General features: G+C 40.4%; 1 protein-coding gene and 1 pseudogene across 7 annotated transcripts in view; one reads left to right on the top strand and one right to left on the bottom strand.

Annotated features, from left to right (window-relative positions):
* Positions 1-985: 985 nt before the first annotated feature.
* The window catches only part of PER3 (period circadian regulator 3), a 58,882-nt gene continuing 39,803 nt past the window's right edge, over positions 986-20,064 (bottom strand). For 4 of the 7 annotated variants that reach the window (XM_027621060.2, XM_027621079.2, XM_027621087.2 and 1 more), the window contains 6 exons: positions 18,448-18,693; positions 17,345-18,042; positions 15,637-15,745; positions 5,262-5,442; positions 4,546-4,696; positions 986-3,512 (listed from right to left, as the gene is read on the bottom strand). In XM_027621060.2, coding sequence (XP_027476861.2) covers positions 3,429-3,512; positions 4,546-4,696; positions 5,262-5,442; positions 15,637-15,745; positions 17,345-18,042; positions 18,448-18,693 — 1,469 coding nt within the window. In that variant the 3' untranslated portion in view covers positions 986-3,428. The remainder of the gene's footprint in view (positions 3,513-4,545; positions 4,697-5,261; positions 5,443-15,636; positions 15,746-17,344; positions 18,043-18,447; positions 18,694-20,064) is intronic. The other 3 variants (XR_003524536.2, XM_027621071.2, XM_027621094.2) reach the window with 3 other exon arrangements.
* On the top strand, positions 11,416-12,263 carry LOC113937209 (annotated as a pseudogene).

Here is a 20,064-nt window from a genome sequence, read left to right as displayed (position 1 = left end):
TCTCTGAAAATTTAAAAGTAAAGCTGTAAGTGAACAGAAGCAAAAGTAAAATTTATTTAAAATAGCTCAACTACAAATTGCTTAAACATTATCTGACCTCCATGTCCTCTCAACCTTAAATATGACAACGTATGTTATTACTTAAAAAAAATCAGTGGGGCACCTGGGTGGCTCAGTCAGTTAAGCATCTGCCTTCAGCTCAGGCCATGATCTCTGGGTCCTGGGATCGAGCTCCATGTCCCTGGGGCTCCCGGCTCAGCGGGGAGCCTGCTTCTCCCTCTGCCCTTCCCCCCCTCCCGCTCCTGTGCAAGGGCGGGTGTGCACTCTCTCTCGTAAATAAACAAAATCTTAAAAAAAAAAAAAAGAAAAAGCTTTCACTTTCTGGATTTAAGATCTCAAGGACAAATCCATAGGGAAAGAGGTCTCAAACTCGAAGAACGGATGTGTCACCTCAGGGACCATGCTGGCATTAAGTAGCTGTGGTAACACTGTGGCATCTCGCGCCGTTGACACGAAGCTAACACTGGGTCTCCAACACACAACACTGGCACCACAGAACTATTTTATATTTATGATGCCAGAAAGAGCTTCCGTGGAATTCCAGTGCGGGGTAACTGGGAGCCCTGGCCCGTGTTTCAGTGGTGTAGGCAATTACCCCTGGGGATGGGACTCTGGGGTCGGATTCAAACCTTCCAATCCCTGCTCCGGACATGCAGGTGTGCTCTACGGAATTGGAAAGAATACTTCTGACACCGAGTTCTGTGAGTCAGGCCTTACAATTAGTGTTAGAAATATGCACATTTGTTGAGGACCCTGCGCTGCCATGAGCGCTCAGTGAGGTAATGGATTTGAAAAAACTCAGCAAGAGCTCAGACGCTGTGACAACGCAAACACACAGCGTTGCTGAGAAAACCAATGTTAATCTTGCCCCTTGCAATGCAACTTAATAAACATTTCATGATGATAAAAAATACATAGTCAGGGCAAAGGTTTATTGACACAATGCAAAAATATCTCAGGTTCTACATGTACACAGTTTGTTTTTACTTGAAAAAGATATCTGGTTGAAATATTAATAACCATTAAAAACAAGTAAATTAACACAATTAATTATAAATTCAGTTGAAATGAAATTTCAATTTAGATTAAATTTACCTTGTGAATTATAATGAAGTTTTACTTAATTGCAAAACAACTCCATTCACACAGCATTCCGTTTTCCATAAATCCTGACCTCTTACCCAAGAAAATGCAGCTTGTAACATTTTACAAAAATGTAACATTTATGTAAACATGGAAGCCTATAATACACATTTTTATTACCAATTTCTGTAGTTATTAATACAAAAAGTTAATAAACTTGAACAAAATGTAAAAGTGGGTACAGCCCCCTTGGGGGGCAGCAGCTGAGCTCACTGCCGAGTCTCATTTCTCCCCTCCAGCAGTGCGAGCATCACGGTCCAATCCCTAAACACGCCAACTAATCTACTTGTCAACATATGAAAGTTATAAACGGTATTACAGATCTGCCTACAACAAGCACCAGTTTCATGTCAAGTCTGGCATAATATGCACTCCATAAAATGTGTACTAAAGCAAAAAGATCAGCAAATTCAGATAAAACCAATATCCAGAAAGAATGAAAAAGAGGTTCTTCCATGATTGGAGAATATAAGGTATAAAATGTGCTGCACAAAGCTGAGTGACCTCTGCCGGCCACACATCATTTCTCATTTATACAAATTAAAATTTTTGTCCCTGCAGAAGGTCATGATGAGTACATTGATGGATAATATCTTGGCTGGTTAGTTTTTTAAAATTTGATTTTTCACCAAGGGCAAAAATACCACACAACCTAACCAATACAACGAGGGCTCTGAAATCACTCCGCGATCAGGATGGAGTAGAATATGAGAGCCCCCCAGTCTAACACTGGAGTAGCTGCACGGAACAGCTTAGCATTTGAAAATGGCTCCAACACACAGAATTGCCCTCCAGGAAAACCTACTTTAGAAAGGAAACCTGAGCTATAGGAACTAAGAATCAGGGCCCAGCAGTCACCATGGAATCATGGATAAAAAGGTTGAGTCTTCTAATTATTACCAGGATGCACTTTTATAAAAAAGTATAAAACTTGAAAGGAGGAAGAGTGTTTTCTTAAAACACAAAACAAAACAAACAACAACAAAAAAGAAAAATCAGTCTATTATATAAAAGATAAAAGGTTACTCCTCCTTCACTTGCTTCTAGTCCTCTTTCTGATCTGCGTGGGTCATACTGAGTCTGGCAGGAATCATGGACTTCTCTAAAGAACAGGGAGCTAACTTATCAAGCAAACAACCCACTCACTTCCTAGAAGACACAGTTATGGCTGGCATAGGAAGCACTGATCTCTGGCTGCTTCTGCACTCCAGCGAGGACAGCAGAGCTCCCTCGGGCTGCGGCTGTCCCCATGGACCGCTGCTGTCCCCACGCAGCCTGTCACGGCACTTACAGACCTCCGATAAGGATGGCCAGACCTCTTGTGTGTAAACTGGTTGGGAAGAAAGAGTTAACTGTTAATTTTGGGTGAGACAACATTTAAACACCAATTATTTTTTCATGACTTCTGAAACTTTTTACAGTCATTATTTTAAAACCAAAAACACTAGAACGGGGAATACCACTGGTTGGCTGAGGAGCTCTTTCTGTTTTAATGTCACACATGCAGAAGTTAACTTCAACTGTCTGATGAATAAGCTCACAGTAAGTAGATTGTTAAGGCAGGACTTTGGGAATTTCAGTGGAAGGTGGAAAATTAAAAGGAAAGGCGTCCACATGAACAAAGCTCAAAATCCAACCCCAACAAGCAGATATGTCCGGTGCACTGATGGGTGGTATTTGTTACTACTGGTAAATATAGAAGCGACTCGTGTTGTGGGCAAATGAGAACGTTTTGTTTGAGTTGCCAAAGGACCCGCCAAGCTGCCCAAGGACCAGATGAAAGTACTACATCTCTGGGAACCATTCTGAAAACTAGATGGCCTGCAGGTGGGATGTCAAGTGCTCTCACAGGGAAAATGATTTCTGTAACAACAGAACGAAATGAAGGAGGCCAAGGTTCGGGGCTCTTTCTGGCTATACTTCTGACTACCGTCGATTTCGGGTGCCACCTGTGCACACACCTCTCTAGAGGCCGTCCGATCTCCTCAGAGGATGGCTACACTAGAAAACAACCTAACTGACAGCTGTAAGACTCCAGGAACATGGACATAAAGGACTATATGTGTGACGTCTGCTTCAGAGAAACGATGCCTATTAAAAAATCAAGAAGGGAAAATCTTAACATTCAGTGACAACATCACGGTCACTTAGAGTCGGGGTTTAAAGAGACACATGAAGAGGTCTGGTTGTCCAGTGGGTCCTGGCGGGCACGCCTCCACGGCCACTCAACCGCTGTTCGCTGCTGGAGCTTGACCACGGGGTTCTGTGGCGTCGCTGAGGGAGTCTTGGCTCTCGCAAGTGCTGCAGCCCTCCAAGAAAGAACAAGAGCGGGCAGCATGACGTACTGTCATCTGGAAAGTTTAAAATCAGTAAAGTGCTGGCCAAGCACCTTATGTCTAGTCCCCAGTTTATTCAATTCACGTCTAAGAAGAACCTATGTGACAGTTCATTCCTAATTGTTGTTAGAAGGAACATGACATTTACACACTGTTGCTCACATTACTTTGGGGTTCACTCATTTAGTCTTCTACTCAAAAACCACAAAAATAGTATTTTAAGAACAAAGACACTTGAAATGAGTAACGGGCTCAGCTCCTGCTTTTTGGCAATGCCACCGCTAACCAGGCTTAAGTTGGGGGAACGCATTTGTTCTTTAAAAAGGAGGGTGGGGAGGCTATCTGCACCTGTTTACTTCAGAAGCTGTAACACCCCACTGTTCTGAACACCCAGCTTTCTTCTCTTGCTATAGTTTTTAACTTCACACACTGTCACCTCTCACATAAAAGCTTGACACTTGAGGGAATAAAGGGCTCATTCCTGGTACAAGTGTCACAACCGTTCCACAGAGCCGCCATGGGGACCATTGGCAAATCAGAGCTCCACTGGCCAGGCCACTCACATGTGATCTCATTGGGAGGATCCTGTAACAGCCCAAGACCACCTGGGTCTCAGGGAAGATTCTCCTAGGTATGAATACTACATCTAGTGTGAACCCCACATCTTGAGTTTTAACTCCGTTCAAACACACTTGCGTATCTGAAATGCGAATCTCCTATTCCTCTCCTCCCTTGTCAATCATGCCTCAGAACAGGTGCCCTGTAACATTCCAACCAGGAAACACACTTGCATTTCAAAAGACCTGCATTCAAAATCAGAGGGACTGTGCAACCATATATAAATTATTTAATAACTGTACATGTTACTTTGTTGTTTGTTGGTGAGGCAGAAAGATCTGTGAGAGCTGTAATTTTCAGTGGTTTCACTGTAATGTGTATTAAGTGCCTCGGGCACTGTCTGGCACAAAAAAACATCATATAGGACAGCTGTTGTCATCGTGCTTACTTGGATGTCTATTCCTTGAGGGATCATCTGGCTCTGAATCCAGGAGTGCACCTTGACCAGCTCCTCCCTCTGCCCACGTGAGAACCAGGGCTGCTGCCCCTGCATGCCCGCCAGCTTCCCCAGGTCCTCTCTCAGGACAGCCTCTGTCACCCTGAGGACAAACGAGCAACCTTAGTCCTGAAGAAGGCACCAGGGTTCTTCTGTCATCCGAGACAAGCATTTCTTGGCTTTGCGATATACTTTATAACTCTTGCTAATATATAATGTGCCCATTAAAAAAATAACAACTTGGTGAAGCTAGAGCACTTTTTCTTGGTGGAAAGCATCTGCACAGTGCTTGAATGAGGCAGACAGAAGAAACAGATTCCCCTGAGCTCCTCTCTTCTTGTAGAATGGGAAAAATTCAGAATCTAGAGAGAAAAGTTCTGGTACTTGTGCGCCATCTTGGAAGTGCTGCCTTACTCTGCTTTCTGGTCTCAAGATGCACAACATGTTGGTTCAATGTGGATCGGAGTGTGTGTGTGTGGCACCACCACCATGGCCACTGTCCTAGGATGACTCATCATTTGACTTCAAATGAATGAATGTGAAAATCTAGTTCTCTAAGAGCATGTATAAAAAACATAATTTAAAAATCATTTTGCATTAAACAACATACTTAAGAAATCATCAAAAAAAACCCTCATAAAAGTGGGTCTTCTGAAGTGCTTTCTTACCTCTCAGGTACCTGATATGTCATTAGAATGCACTCAGGAGTTTGTTTTATCATTCTCCACATGGACTCTTCAGCTAAACTGGGAAATGTTTCCTTTTGTACATCCTGAGACTGCTGCCCGTTTGAGGTGATTTCAGAAGAATAATCAGTACTAGCGAAGTACATACTGCTGTCATTGCTTCCTATCAAAGATCAACAACAATTACAGGTTAGGAGATACCTCTTAGAGGCCGATTTGCCAAACTTATTCCTCAAAGACTCTGGCAACCAGCTGACAGTCTCTGTCACCACGCAGCCCAGCCACGGTCCCGGGTGACCTCACCTCCCAGTTCCTCCACCTTCCCTAGATCTCCCTCTCACTCCTCCTGAGCTGACCGCACTCAAGGCCATACCTTGCTCCTTTTCATCATTTGCAACTGCTCCATGTCAGCTCCATCTCCCAAATCACTAACATCTTACTCAGCTTTACTTGCTAGTCTGCTTGTTCAAGTGCGCCAACTACAAATCTGAAACCGTGCCTCGGCCCTTCGGCTCAGAGCCCAGCACCCATCATTCAGTTAACATGCTTTGCAACACCTGAGATTTCTTTTTCCCTCTGACCTTTCACAACTATCCAAATGTCAATTCTCATAAAGCCAACTGTCAATTTTGTTCTTATGTAAACCCTAGTAGCCAAAGATATGGAGAAAAGTCATAAATAATAGGGTACATTGGTTCATCATCACCAAAAGGATCATTCAAATGCTGGGTAACTCTGCTATGGTCTCTGGCCAGCACACCAGCCTGTCCCAGCAAGGACTACTTTCTACACTTCTGCTCCCTCACTCTCATCTGTTAGAAATGCAATTCATTATCCTGACACTAAATGTAAGCTTACTCAAATCTACACTCTCTCCTCACCTCCTCCTGTTACAACAGAGAAGCTTTCCATCCATCCCACGGCCCATCCCTTTATGGCTGCTATGGAGCCTTGCAGATCACTCTTTTCCTATCTTGCATCTGACCTTTCTAGATCATTTTCATCAACTTTGAAACAATAAAACAAACAAAAAACCCAAAGTACCTCTCTAATTTTTTAAAAAATTATATGGGCAGATATAAAAGATGTTTTTCCTCACTTAAAAAAAGAAAAACTCCCTAAAAGGTAATTGTTTAAAGCAACAACAACAATTTTATTGTGGGGTTTATAATACATGTAGAAAGAATATTTTTTGTACGCAAAAATAGCACAGAACATGAAGGGGAAATGGAAGCACTATTTTAAGGTTCTTAGACATAAAGTGATATGATACATACAAGGTCTGAAGGTTAACTGTGATAGATAAAAGATGAACCTGTAAATCCTAGAGCAATGACTAAAAAAAGAAAAAACAATGAGAGGTATAGCTGAGAAGCCAGCAATAGAAAGAAAATAAAATCATTAAAAACACATAATTATCAAAAAGGAAGAGGGGAGGAGGAAAAAAAAAAGAAAGAGCAGATGAGACAAATATAAAACAAGTAGCAAGATGGAAGATTTGATTTACACTTGACCATATAAATAATCACATTAAATGTAAATGGTCTAAGTATTCTAATTAAAAGGCAGAGACTGTGATATGAGTTAAAAAAAAAACCAACACCCGGGCACCTGAGTGGCTCAGTTGGTTGGGCGACTGCCTTTGGCTCAGGTCATGATCCTGGAGTCCTGGGATCGAGTCCCACATCGGGCTCCCTGCTCGGCGGGGGGTCTGCTTCTCCCTCTGACCCTACCCCCTCTTGGGCTCTCTCTCTCAAATAAATAAATAAATAAATAAAAACTTAAAAAAAAAAACCCAACACCCAACCATATGCTGGTTATCAGAAAACAACTTTAAATATACAGAGAAGTTAAAAGTAAAAAAAAAGGAAAAAATATGCCAGATAAACACTAATCAAAATAAAGCTGGAGTGGATACACTGATACTTAAGTAGATGTAAAGCAGAGTACATTCCATTACAAAGAGATCAATGATTCAAAAGGGCCTAACAATCTCGAATGTGTATGCACCTCATAAAAGAGCATCAAACTACGTGAAGCAAAAACTGAAACGTAAGATATAGGCTAATTCACAACTATAGTTGGATATTTTAACATCTGTCTCAGTAACTGATAAAACAGAAAACTGGTTCGAATGTAGAAGACTAGACCAACATTTTTCGTCAACTTGATGTGATTTACATTTACATAAGAGCAGAGCGCACAGACTTTTCAACTGCACATGAAACTTGTATCAAAACAGACCAAATTCTGGACCATTAAATAAGTCTCAGTAAATTTTTAAAAATACAATGTTTTCTGACTCTAATTAAGTCAGAAACCAATAAAATATCTGGAAAAAGCCCCAAATATTACAAAATTAAAAACATTTTTATAACCCATGGCCAAAAAAAGAAAACACAAAGGAAATTATAAGATATTTTGGATTGAATGAAAATATATCAAAATTTGAGGAATGTAGTGAAGTAGTGCTTAGAGGGAAATTAAAAGCATCAATTGTATATATTTAGGAAGGAATAAACAGTCCCAAAGCAATGCTCTGAGGTTAAGAAATCAGAAAAAGAACACATAAAATCCAAGGTAAAGAGAGGAAAATAATAAAGATTAGAGCAGAAATTGATCAGATGCAGAACCAGAAAACAATAGGAAAAAAAACCCCAATGAAACCAAAAGTTGCTTCTTTGAAAAGTAATAAAATTGGCAACCATACAGCCAGAATGATCAGAAGAAAATTAATATCAATAATTAGAGAGAAGACATTACTATAGATTCTACAGACCTTAAAAGGATAAGGGAATATTATAAACAACTTTATGCCAATAAATTCAACAACTTAGATGAAATGGACAAACTCCTTGAAAGATACAAATCACAAAGATCACTCAAAAAGAAAGAGATGAACTGAGTAGCCCATATCTACAAAAGAAATTAAATTTGTTGTCATAAACCTTCTCCTAAGGAAACTTCAGGCCCAGAGAGCTACACTGGTGACTTCTACCAAACATTTAAGACAGACATAATATCATTTCAATATAAACTCTTCCAGAAAACAGAAGAGAAGGGAACAGTTCCCAACTTATTTTTTAGGCCAGCATTACCCTGGTACCAAAACCAGACAAAGATATTACAAGAAAAGAAAACAAAGGGCCAATATTTCCTTTAATAGTGTGATAATCCTTAACAAAATGTGAGGGCAGAGAATCCAGCAATATATAAAAAGGATAAAATAGCATGGCCAAATACAAGATTTGTTTAATATTTGAAAAGTAGTGTAATTCACTATATTAACAGAATAAGGGAGAAGAACTATATGATTACCTCAATAGATGCAGAAAAATCATCTCAGCAAATTAGCATTAGAAAAGAATTCCTCAATTGTACTGATAAAAGGCATTTAAGAAAGACCTACATTTAATATCATCCTTAATGGTAAAATTCGCCTGCTTTCCCCCTAAGACTGCTAATAAGACAAGAGTATCAGTCTTACCACTTTCATTCAACATTAGGGGTCCTAACCAGTCCAATAAGGCAAGACAAATAAGTAAAGACATACAGATCAGAAAAGAAGAAGTAAACTATATTTGCAAACAACAAGACTGTCTATACAGAAAAGAGCTACTAAAGAGCTACTAAAACTAATAAAAGAGTTTAGAAAGATGGCAAAATACAAGTTCAAAATAAAAATTCAATTAGATTTCTATATGCCAACAACAAATACTTGGAAATTGAAATTTTACAACGCCATTTACCATAGTATAAAAAATGAAATCCTTAGGGATAAATTTAGCAAAATATGTGTAAGATTTGTGCACTGAAAAGTACAAAATGCTGCTGAGAAAAATTAAAGACCTACATAAATAGAGAAATACACCATGCGTGTGTACAGAAGACTCAATACTGATAATTCTCTATTGGTTTATTGATTCAACATGATGTCAATAAAAATCCCAGGAGGCCTTTTCGTAGAAACTAAGAAACTGATTCTACCATTTATATGGACAAAGGACCTATACTATTCAAAATTATTTTGAAAATAAGAATAAAGTTGGAAGAATTACCTCATGATTTCAAAACTTATCTGAAAGCTGTATTACTCAAAAAAATATGGTATTACCCAAAAGCTAACCATAAAGATAAATAGAACAGAAAAGAGAGTCTACAAACAGACCCAACATATACAGCCAATTTATTTTCAACAAAGGTGCCAAGGTAATCCAATGGGGAAAAGATTAATCTTTTTGACAAATGGGACAGGAACTGGAGATCCATACACAAAGAAGGTATCAACCCTTACCTCACACCACATATAAAAATTAACTAAAAATGGATCACAGACCTAGCCACAAAAGATTGTTTAAAAAGGGGTGCCTGGATGGCTCAGTTGATTGAGCATCAGACTCGGTTTTGGCTCAGGTCATGATCTCAGGGTTGTGGGATCAAGCCCCACATTGGGCTCCGTGCTCAGCACAAAGTCTGCTTGTCCCTCTCCCTCTGCTCCTCTCCTTGCTCGTGCTCTCTTAAATAAATAAATAAAATCTTAAAAAAAAAAGACTGTTAAAAAAGACACAATAGGGACACCTGAGTGGCTCAATCAGTTAAGTGTCTGACTTTTGACTTTGGCTCAGGGTTGTGAGATTGAGCCCCACGCTTGGGACTCTCTCTCTTCCTCTTCCTGTGCCCCATACCCACCCATTTGTGCATGTACACACTCTCTCTCTCACACACACACAAAAAGACACCACAAGCCCCAAATGGAGTCACCTGTGCTTGGTCCATGTCAGCAAACCAAGACTTAATACCTAACCTAACTGCAGTTTCATTTTCCCAGGAATGTAACTTTTAACCAGTCAACATGGAATTACCTGGTCATGACTAATGAGATAATCTACCTGATAAACCCCTTCCATTTCCCTTAGGACTGTGACCTTGTCTGAAATGATGTATTCTTTAGTAGTAACTTCCTTTTCCTGTCCCCTTTCTGCCAAACAAAACAAAAACCCCCCAAAAACAAAAACAAAAAAACCATTCCATTTTGTACAGCTCTTCAGAACTCCTTTCTGTTGCTAGATGGGATGCTGCTCAATTCATGAATCATTGAACAAAGTCAATTTGATCTTTACATTTACTCAGTTAAATGTTTTTTTGTTTAACAAGATAAACCTAAAGAACTTCAAAAGGAAATAGTGACTTTGAGACAAGAGCATTACATAATGAGAAGGGGCTCAATACAACAAGAGGCTACAACACTTGTAAATGTCTATGTACTCAACATAGGAGCACCTAAATACAAAATGAATATTAATAGACATAAAGGGAGAAACTGACAAAAATATAGTAATATTGGGAAACTTTCACACCCCACTTACACCAAAGGACAGATCAGACAGAAGGAGACAATGGCTCTGAACGACACATTAGACCACACAGAACTTAACAGATACATATGAACATCCCATCCAGAAAGAGCAGAACACACATTCTTTTCAAGTGCATATGGAATATTCTCCAGGACAGATCACATGTTATGCCACAAAACAAGTCTCAATAAGTTTAGAAAGATTGAAATCATATCAAATATCTTTTCTGACGAGATAAAATTAGAAATTAATTATAAGGAAAAACCTGGAAAAAGCCCACAAATATGTGGAGGCTAAAAAACCAATTTGTCAAATCAAAGAAGAAATAAAATAACACATGGAGACAAATGAAAATGTAAACATAATGGGCCAACGGGAAGCAGCAAAAGCAGTTCTAAGAGGCAAGTTTCTAGCAATAAGGGCCTACCTCAAGAAACAAGAACAATCTCAAAATAATATAACCATGACACCTAAAGGAAACAGATAAAGAGCAAACAAAGCCCAAAGTTAGTAGGAAGAAGGAAATACAGATCAAAGCAGAAATAAATGAAATGGAGACTAAGAAAACAGAGAAAAGATTGATGAAACCATGAGGTGGTTCTTAAAAAAAAAAAAACAAAAAAACCCAAAAAACTGATAAAACTTTAGCCAGACTTACCAAGAAAAAAGAAAGAAGATTCAAATAAATAAAATCAGATGAAAGAGAAGTAACAACCGACACCACAGAAATACCAAAGATTAAAAGAGACTACTACCCCTTTTGGCTCCCTGAGCAGCGCCATGGCAGTCGGCAAGAACAAGCGCCTTACGAAAGGCGGCAAAAAGGGAGCCAAGAAGAAAGTGGTTGATTCATTTTCTAAGAAAGATTGGTATGATGTGAAAGCACCAGCTATGTTCAATATAAGAAATATTGTTAAAACATTAGTCACAAGAACTCAAGGAACCAAAATCGCATCTGATGGCCTCAAGGGTCAGGTTTTTGAAGTGAGCCTTGCTGATTTGCAGAATGATGAAGTTGCGTTTAGAAAATTCAAGCTAATTACTGAGGACGTTCAGGGCACAACTGCCTAATTTCCATGGCATGGATCTTACCCGTGACAAAATGTGCTCCATGGTCAAAAAATGGCAGACCATGATTGAAGCTCATGTTGATGTCAAGACTACTGATGGTTATTTGCTTCGTCTATTTTGTGTTGGTTTTACTAAAAAATGCAATAATCAGATTCGGAAGACCTCTTATGCTCAGCACCAACAGGTCCATCAAATTCGGAAAAAGATGATGGAAATCATGACCTGAGAGGTGGTCAAAAAATCAAAGTCATCAAAAAATGACTTGAAAGAAGTGGTCAATAAATTGATTACACACAGCATCGGAAAAGATATAGAAAAGGCTTGTCAGTCTATTTATCCACTCCATGATGTCTTCGTTAGAAAAGTAAAAATGCTGAAGAAGCCCAAGTTTGAATTGGGAAAGCTCATGGAGCTTCATGGTGAAGGTAGTAGTTCTGGAAAAGCTACTGGGGATGAGACCGGTGCTAAAGTTGAACGAGCTGATGGATATGAGCCACCAGTCTAAGAATCTGTTTAAAAGTCAGACATTTAATGGTGACAAATAAAAAAATCATATTTGTGGGGGAAAAAAAAGAGACTACTACAAGAAACCATATGCCAGTAAGTTAGACAACCTGGAAGAAATGGATAAATTCCTAAAAACACAAACTTCTGAAACAAAATCTGGAAGAAATAAAAATCTGAACAGACTGATGACTTGTAATGAAACTGAATCAGTAATCAAAGAACCCTCAACCAACAAAAGTTCAGAACCAGATGGCTTCACAGGTGAATTCTACCAAACATTTATTTAAAAAAAATTTTTTAAGTTCTATTTATTTAAGTAATCTCTGTACGCAATGTGGGGCTTGAATTCATGACCCTGAGATCAAGAGTCACATGCTCCACTGACTGAGCCAGCTAGGTGCCCCTAATTCTACCAAATGTTTGAAGAAGAGCTGATACCTATTATTGCCAAACTATTCCAGAAAATCAAAGAGGAAGAAAAGCTTCCAAATTCATTCAATGAGGACAGTCTTACTTTGCTACCAAATCCAGAAAAAGACACTACAAAACAAGTAACTACAGGTCCATATTATCCCTGATGAACACAGATGCAAAAATCCTCAACAAAATATTAGCAAACTGAATTAACAATTTGTTAAAAGGATCATTCACCATGATGGAGTGGGATTTATTCCAGGGATGCAAGGATAGTTCAGTATCTGCAAGTCAATCAACATGACATAGCACATTAACAAAATAAAGGATAAAAACCACATGATCCTCTCAATAATTGCAGAAAAAGCATTTGACAAAATTCAGCCTCCATTCATGATAAAAACTCCCAACAAACTGGGTTTAGAGGGAACATATCTCAACATAATAAAGGCCACAAACCCATAGTTAACATCTTACTCAATGGTGAAAAACTGAAAGCTTTCACTCTAAGATCAAAAACAAGACAAAGATGTCCCAACTTTTACTCAAGACTTTATTTGTCAGAGAGACAGAGAGAGAGAGAGAGAGAGAGAGAGAGAGAGAGAGAGAGAGAGAGAGAGAGAGAGACAGTGCACAAGCATGGGGAATGGCAAGCAGAGGGAGAAGCAGGCTCCCCGTTGAGCAAGGAGCCTGACATGGGACTCAATCCCCAGACCCTGGGATCATGACCCCAAGCCAAAGGCAGACACCCAACCAACCAAGCCACCCAGGCATCCCACCCCAATTTTTATTCAACACAGTACTGGAAGTCCTAGCTTTAGCAATGAGACAAGAAAAGGAGATCAAAGGCATCCAAATTAGTAAAGAAGAAATAAAACTTTATTCTTTGCAGATGGCATGATACTACATACAGAAAACCCTAAAGGCTACCAAAAAACTATTAGAACAAATAAATTCAGTAAAGTCATGAGCACAAAATTAATACAGGGAAATCTGTCACATTCTGTACACTAATAATGAAGTAGCAGAAAGAAAAATTAAGAAAAAATCCCATTGGGGCGCCTGGGAGGCTCAGTCAGCTAAACCTCTGCCTTCGGCTCAAGTCATGATCTCAGGGTCCTGGGATCAAGCCTCATGTCAGACTCCCTGCTCAGTGAGGAGTCTGCTTCTCCCTCTGCCTCTGCTCCTGCTCTCTCTCTCTCTCTCTCAAATAAATGGATAAAATCTTTAAAAAGAACATAAAAACACTAATTTGAAAAGACATATCCACCTTCCATGTTTGCTGTATCATTATTTACAATAGCCAAGATATGAAAGTAACCTAAGTGTCCACCAATAGAAGAAAGGATAAAGAAGAGGTGGTATATATACACAATGGAATATTACTCAGCCATAAAAAAGAATGAAATCTTGCCATTTGTGACAACATGGATGAAGCCAGAGAGTATATGCTAAGCAAAATAAGTCAGAGAGAAACAAGTATCGTATGATTTCACTCATGTGGAACTTAAGAAACAAAACAAATGAACAAAGGAGAAAAAAAAGTGAGACAAACCAAGAAACAAACTCTTAACTACAGAGAACAAACTGATGGTCACCAGAAGGGAGGTGGGTGGGGGTTGGGGGGGGCATAGGGGATGGGGATTAAGGAGTATACTTGCTGTGATGAGCACTGGGCATCATATGAAGTGTTGAATCACTGTATTATACACCTGAAACTAACTTAATACTATAAGTTATTACAGTTTATAGTATATATACTATATAGTACAGTATACAGTTACAACTATACTGGAATTAAAAAAAATAAAAACCTTAAAAAAAAGATGTGATGCGCATGCATGCACGCATGCACATGCGCATGCACACACAGACACTGGAATCTTATTTGGCCTTAAAAAAAGAATGAGATCCTGTCATTTGCGACAACATGGATAACCTAGAGGGTATTATGCCAAGTGAAATAAGTCAGAGAGAGAAAGACTAATACCATGTGATTTCACTTATATGTGGAATCTAAAAAACAAAAGAACAAACCAACCAACTAGAAACAGATTCATAAATACGAAGAACTAGTGGTTGCCAGAGGGGAGGGCGTTGGGGGATAAGCAAAACAGGTGAGGGGATTAAGAGGTACAAACTTCCAGTCATAAACAAACAAGTCGTGGAGATGAAAAGTACTGCCCAGGGAATACAGTCAATAATACTGTAATAATGTTGTATGGTGAGATGGTAACTACACTTATCACGGTGAGCACTGCATAACGGATAGAATAGTTGAATCACTATGTTGTACACTGGAAACTAATATAATGTTGTATGTAACAAGACGTCAATAATAAAAATAAAACAAATAAGTTAACCATACACTTAACACACGACCTAGACTTCATTCCTAGATGTTTACTGAATAGAAATGAAAACGTATGTCCACAAAAGGACGCAGACTCAAAGTTCAGAGCAGCATTATTCTTAATAGTCCCAAACTAGAAGCAACTGAATAAACCATCAAGCGGTGAATGGCTCTCCATACAAATTAATTCTGGTCCATAATAAGAAGGAACAAGTGACTGATACATACCAATAAGGATGAATCTCAGCAGCACTGTGTTAACTGAAAGAACCCTAATACAAAAGACTGCATATTGGACCATTCAACTAATATGAAATTACAGAAAAATCAGAACTAGAGCGATAGAAAGCAAATCAGTGGTTGCCAGGAGCTGGAGCATCAGGGCAGAAACTGATTCTAAAGGGTCACAGAAAAACTCTTCCAGATGATGGAAATGTTCTAAATGGTAATTGTGGTGCTGGTTACACTAATGTACACATTTGTCAGAATTCTTGTTTTGTACACCCAAATTTGGTGAATTCTATTGTAGGTAAATGTACCCCAATAAAGCTTATAAAAAAAGAAAAAAGACTTTACTCCCACACCAGTATCAGAACCAGCACACAGTGAGCTCTTGGCAACAGAGCTGGAAGAACTCATCATTCTGATCTACTACCTGATGCCACAGAGCCCGTTGCAGACAGCAACTCCTCGTATAGTGATGCCGTGGACAGTTCGCTGGTGGTAGCACGATGGCTCTTCTTCCCACTATTGCCCGGGACACACTGCAGAAAGTAAGGGCACAAGAAGAGACTGTAACCTCTCAAGTGTCATATTACAAAGTAACTGGCAGATCTTCAACTTCACATGTTAAACAGAATAAAGTGCATACATAAGGGACAGGTCAAACAGTTTAGTCTGTCCCCAAGAATGTGGTTTTGACCTTTCTATGTAATATTAAAGATACTGCTGGTTTCTGAGCACCTACTACACACCAGGCACCATACAGTTGTATGTTTTTTTTGTTTTGTCATTCCAAAAATATATACTGAAATGTTCTGTAAGTTCTAAGCACTATTCCCAAAATTTAGGAATAGAACAGTGAACAAAACAGAGGTCCAGCTATCCTGAGCTTACATGGCATGGGAAGAAGGATTATAGGAATATTACTTCATTTAATCCTCAGAATAAGCCACCAAGGATTAATCTCTTCATTTTTCAAGTGAGGAACAAAGAAGGAAGGCTGACTGACTTGGTTCAGCTAACATGCCGAACAAGGGCCAGGGCATCTGCATTCCCGTCTTGTTCCACAGCCCAGCTTTGCTCACTGGGATACACTGCTTTACACATTTCTAGCAAGTGCACTAATATCAGGCTTTGAAATTTCAGCATATTTTCTTGTTCTGGATCATCAGATTGTGAACATTTGCCAAAAAAGGGTATTATGCCTTGAAGGGAGGACTGAAGAAAAACCGTAAAGATTCCCACTTGTCTTGAATCCTACACCTAAATACAGAACATCCTATTCACCAAACTTTAACTGGATACATACCTCTGAGAATGATTTTTAGGTAAAGAGATGAAAAGTTAAAGGAAAATAATCATGCAGTTTTTGGTCTTGAAAATGATGTGCGTAAGTATGGAACTAGTTGCTTACCTTACTGAGTAGTAATGAGCAGAAAGTGGCTCCCTCCTCCCCTCCGTCCATACCTGGTGTCCCTCAACTGTGCCTGCAAGACTGCACTCACTCCATTCAGGTCTTGTCAGTATGGTTTACTCCTGCCTTACCACAACGTAACCCCAGTTGTAAGTAAGACAATATATTTTACAGGCAACAGATATGTTAAGTTTAATGACTGGCTATCAATTTTTTTTAACATTTTATTTCTTTATTTCAGAGAGAGACAGAACATGTGTGCACGTGAGCAGGGGTAAGGGCAGAGGGAGTCTCGAGCCGACTCTGGGCTCAGCACAGAGCCTGACGTGGGGCTTGATCTCACCACCCTGAGATCATGACCTGAGTGGAAATCATGAGTTGGATGCTTAACTGACTGAGCCACCCAGGCATCCCTGGATATCAAATTTTAAAGGCGGGGGTGTGTGGAAACCCAGTTCACATAGAAAATGTGAAAGACAGCACTTTGGGAATAAACCTCACAAAGTATCTAAGAAACCGGGACATAGAGTCTTTAATTCCTGCTTTTAAAATGGAGCCAGGTAGAGAGAGTGCCTATTTCTGGAAAACAAAGCTGCCCCCTCAACCCCAGCTGTGATGCTGATCACCTGCTAGGCCTTCAGTGTTGAGCCCCAGGGCAAGAACCTTAATTTTAATGAGGACCCACATTTATGTTCTCGCTCATGTGCTGGAGGTCGGGGTCACTTACATACTTAGCTTCCGGGCATATATCCCTTCTCATCTGATCTGAAGATTCACAGGATCTGAGCATGTCTGCTTGCAGCAAGTTTAGCTGTAGTGGTGAGCTGCTCCTTGAGTTAGCGCACGGGTGCTCTCCACACGGCGTCTCCCACTTTCCCTCTGCCCACCTCCGGCTGAGGACGGAGGGCGGCGGCTCCAGGTGCGGAGTCACTGCGGATACCGGGGGCGGTGTTCCAGAAGAGCCCGCTGCTCCCAGGAACGCATATGGACAGAAGGATGGTGACAAGAGGGGACAGCCAGGGGGGTCAGGCAGGAAAATGGTCATCACAGTATCTAAGGAAGGAGAAGGGAGAGCAGGAAAAGACTGCAAGTCGTTCCATAAAGGGGGCTTAGGCAGCAGGTCAAGGGTGGTCAGCGACGCTGCGTGCTCTCTTCCCACAGAGGGCAGGGCCGGGGCGGGGCGGGCCGGGATGAGGTAAGGAGCCAGGCTGGCAGCCATCAGGGCAGCCGGGAAGGACAGGCTGGAGGCCTGCGGAGAGGAGGCAACGGAAGGGCGCCGGGGCTGCCTGTACTGGCCATCTCCTCCCGAGCGGGGACAGAAGGTGTCCTGAGCGAGCCTGCGGTCCCACGGTCCCCGTGGCTTCTTCCGTCTGTGCTTCTCCTCCGTGCAGCCAGCTGATCGTGCCCGCGTGGAAGCAGAGTCTCCTGAAAGCACAGAGAGGGAGGCATATTATGGAAGACTGGAACCAAAAAAGAAGACAGGAATGCCACTTGCAGGTAATTATAAGCAGATCAGGAAGGAATAAACACTTGTCAATAGCAACCATGTCCACTCCTACTAACACTGAAAACATGAGCAAGATCCCAGATAAAAGCTGTTGTTGTAAAATAAACTTATTTCAGTATCTCTGAATCACTTGCTTATAAAATCAGCTTCTCGGATCCAGGATCTAAGAAAGATCCCAGATAACAGAGTTGAGAATTTATTCTGTCAGCATCTCTCAGTTTCTTAAAAGCAAAACCCCTATTCCTTATTCCGTATCTTCCAGTACTTACTTACACATATTTATAAAATTGATAAATGAAATACAGTTTTTAAAACATAAGTACCTTGAACACACGAATGTTTAGCTTTGTTTCTGCTTTCTTGCTGAAGACAGGATCTGTAGGGTGATGAGAGGATCTCTTCCCGGAATTTACCAATATAATTCTGTTCCTCCTTCTGGGTGTGGGCTGACAGAACAGCCTTCGTGAGCCCTATGTGTTTAAATTCTTCTGAGGTCAGTGGAGCTGGGTGTGCGCGTGGGGTCCAGGGCTCACACGCTGGGGCAGCATCCTCTGCTGGAATCACTTCTGCTGAGGTAAGGAGACAGATTTTATTTTTTTATTAACATATAATATATTATTGGTTTCAGAGGTACAGGTCTGTGATTCATCAGTCTTATATAACACCCAGTGCTCATTACATCACATGCCCTCCTTAATGTCCATCACCCAGTCACCCCAATGCCCCACCCCCTTACCCTCCAGCAACCTTCAGTTTCTTCCCTATGATTAAGAGTCTCTTATGGTTTGTCTCCCTCTCTGGTTTCAGTCTTGCTTTATTTTTTCCTCTCTTCCCCTATGATCCTCTGTTCTGTTTCTTAAATTCCACATATCAGTGAGATCATATGATAATTGTCTTTCTCTGAATGACTTATTTCACTTAGCATAATACCCTCTAGTTCCATCCATGTCGTTGCAAATGGCAAGCTTTTTTTTTGATGGCTGAGTAATATCCATTGTATATACATATACACCACATCTTCTTTATCCATTTATCTGCCGATGGACGTCTGGGTTCTTTCCATAGTTTGGCTATTGTGGACAATGCTGTTATAAACATTGGGGTGCAGGTACCCCTTCGGATCACTACATTTGTATCTTTGGGGTAAGTACCCAGTAGTGCAATTGCTGGGTCACAGGGTAGCTCATTTTCAACTCTTTGTGGAGCTTCCATACTGTTTTCCAGAATGGCTGCACCAGCTTGCATTCCCACCAATAGTGTAAGAGGGTTCCCCTTTCTCCACATCCTCACCAATATCTGTCCTTTCCTAACTTGTTCATTTTAGCCATTCTGACTGGTGTGAAGTGGTATCGCTTTGTGGTTTTGATTTGTATTTCCTTGATGCCAAGTGATGTACAGCATTTTTTCATGTGTCTGTTGGTCATTTGGATGTCTTCTTTGGAGAAATGTCTATTCATATCTTCTGCCCATTTCTTGATTGGATTATTTGTTCTTTGGATATTGAGTTTGATACTTTTTTTTTTTAAGATTTTATTTATTTGAGAGAGAGAGCACAAGAGAGGGTAGGGTCAGAGGGAGAAGCAGACTCCCTGCTAAGCAGGGAGCCCCGATACGGGGCTTGATCCCGGCACTCCGGGATCATGACCTGAGCCGAAGGCAGTCGCTTAACCACCCAGGTGCCCGAGTTTGATAAGTTCTTTATAGATTTTGGATACTAGCCCTTTATCTGATATGTCATTTGCAAATACCTTCTCCCATTCTGTCGGTTGTCTTTGGGTTTTGTTTCCTTCACTGTGCAAAAACTTTTATCCTGATGAGGTCCCATTAGTTCATTTTTGCCTTTGTTTCCCTTGCCTTTGGAGATGTGTCTAGCAAGAAGTTGCTACGGCCGAGGTCAAAGAGGTTGCTGCCTGTGTTCTCCTCTAGGACTTTGATGGATT

The sequence above is a fragment of the Zalophus californianus genome, chromosome 4 (genome assembly GCF_009762305.2).
Source record: "Zalophus californianus isolate mZalCal1 chromosome 4, mZalCal1.pri.v2, whole genome shotgun sequence".
NCBI classification, from domain to species: Eukaryota; Metazoa; Chordata; class Mammalia; order Carnivora; family Otariidae; genus Zalophus; species Zalophus californianus.
Note: the sequence above shows the minus strand (reverse complement) of the source record. Positions and strands in the feature narration are given on the sequence as shown.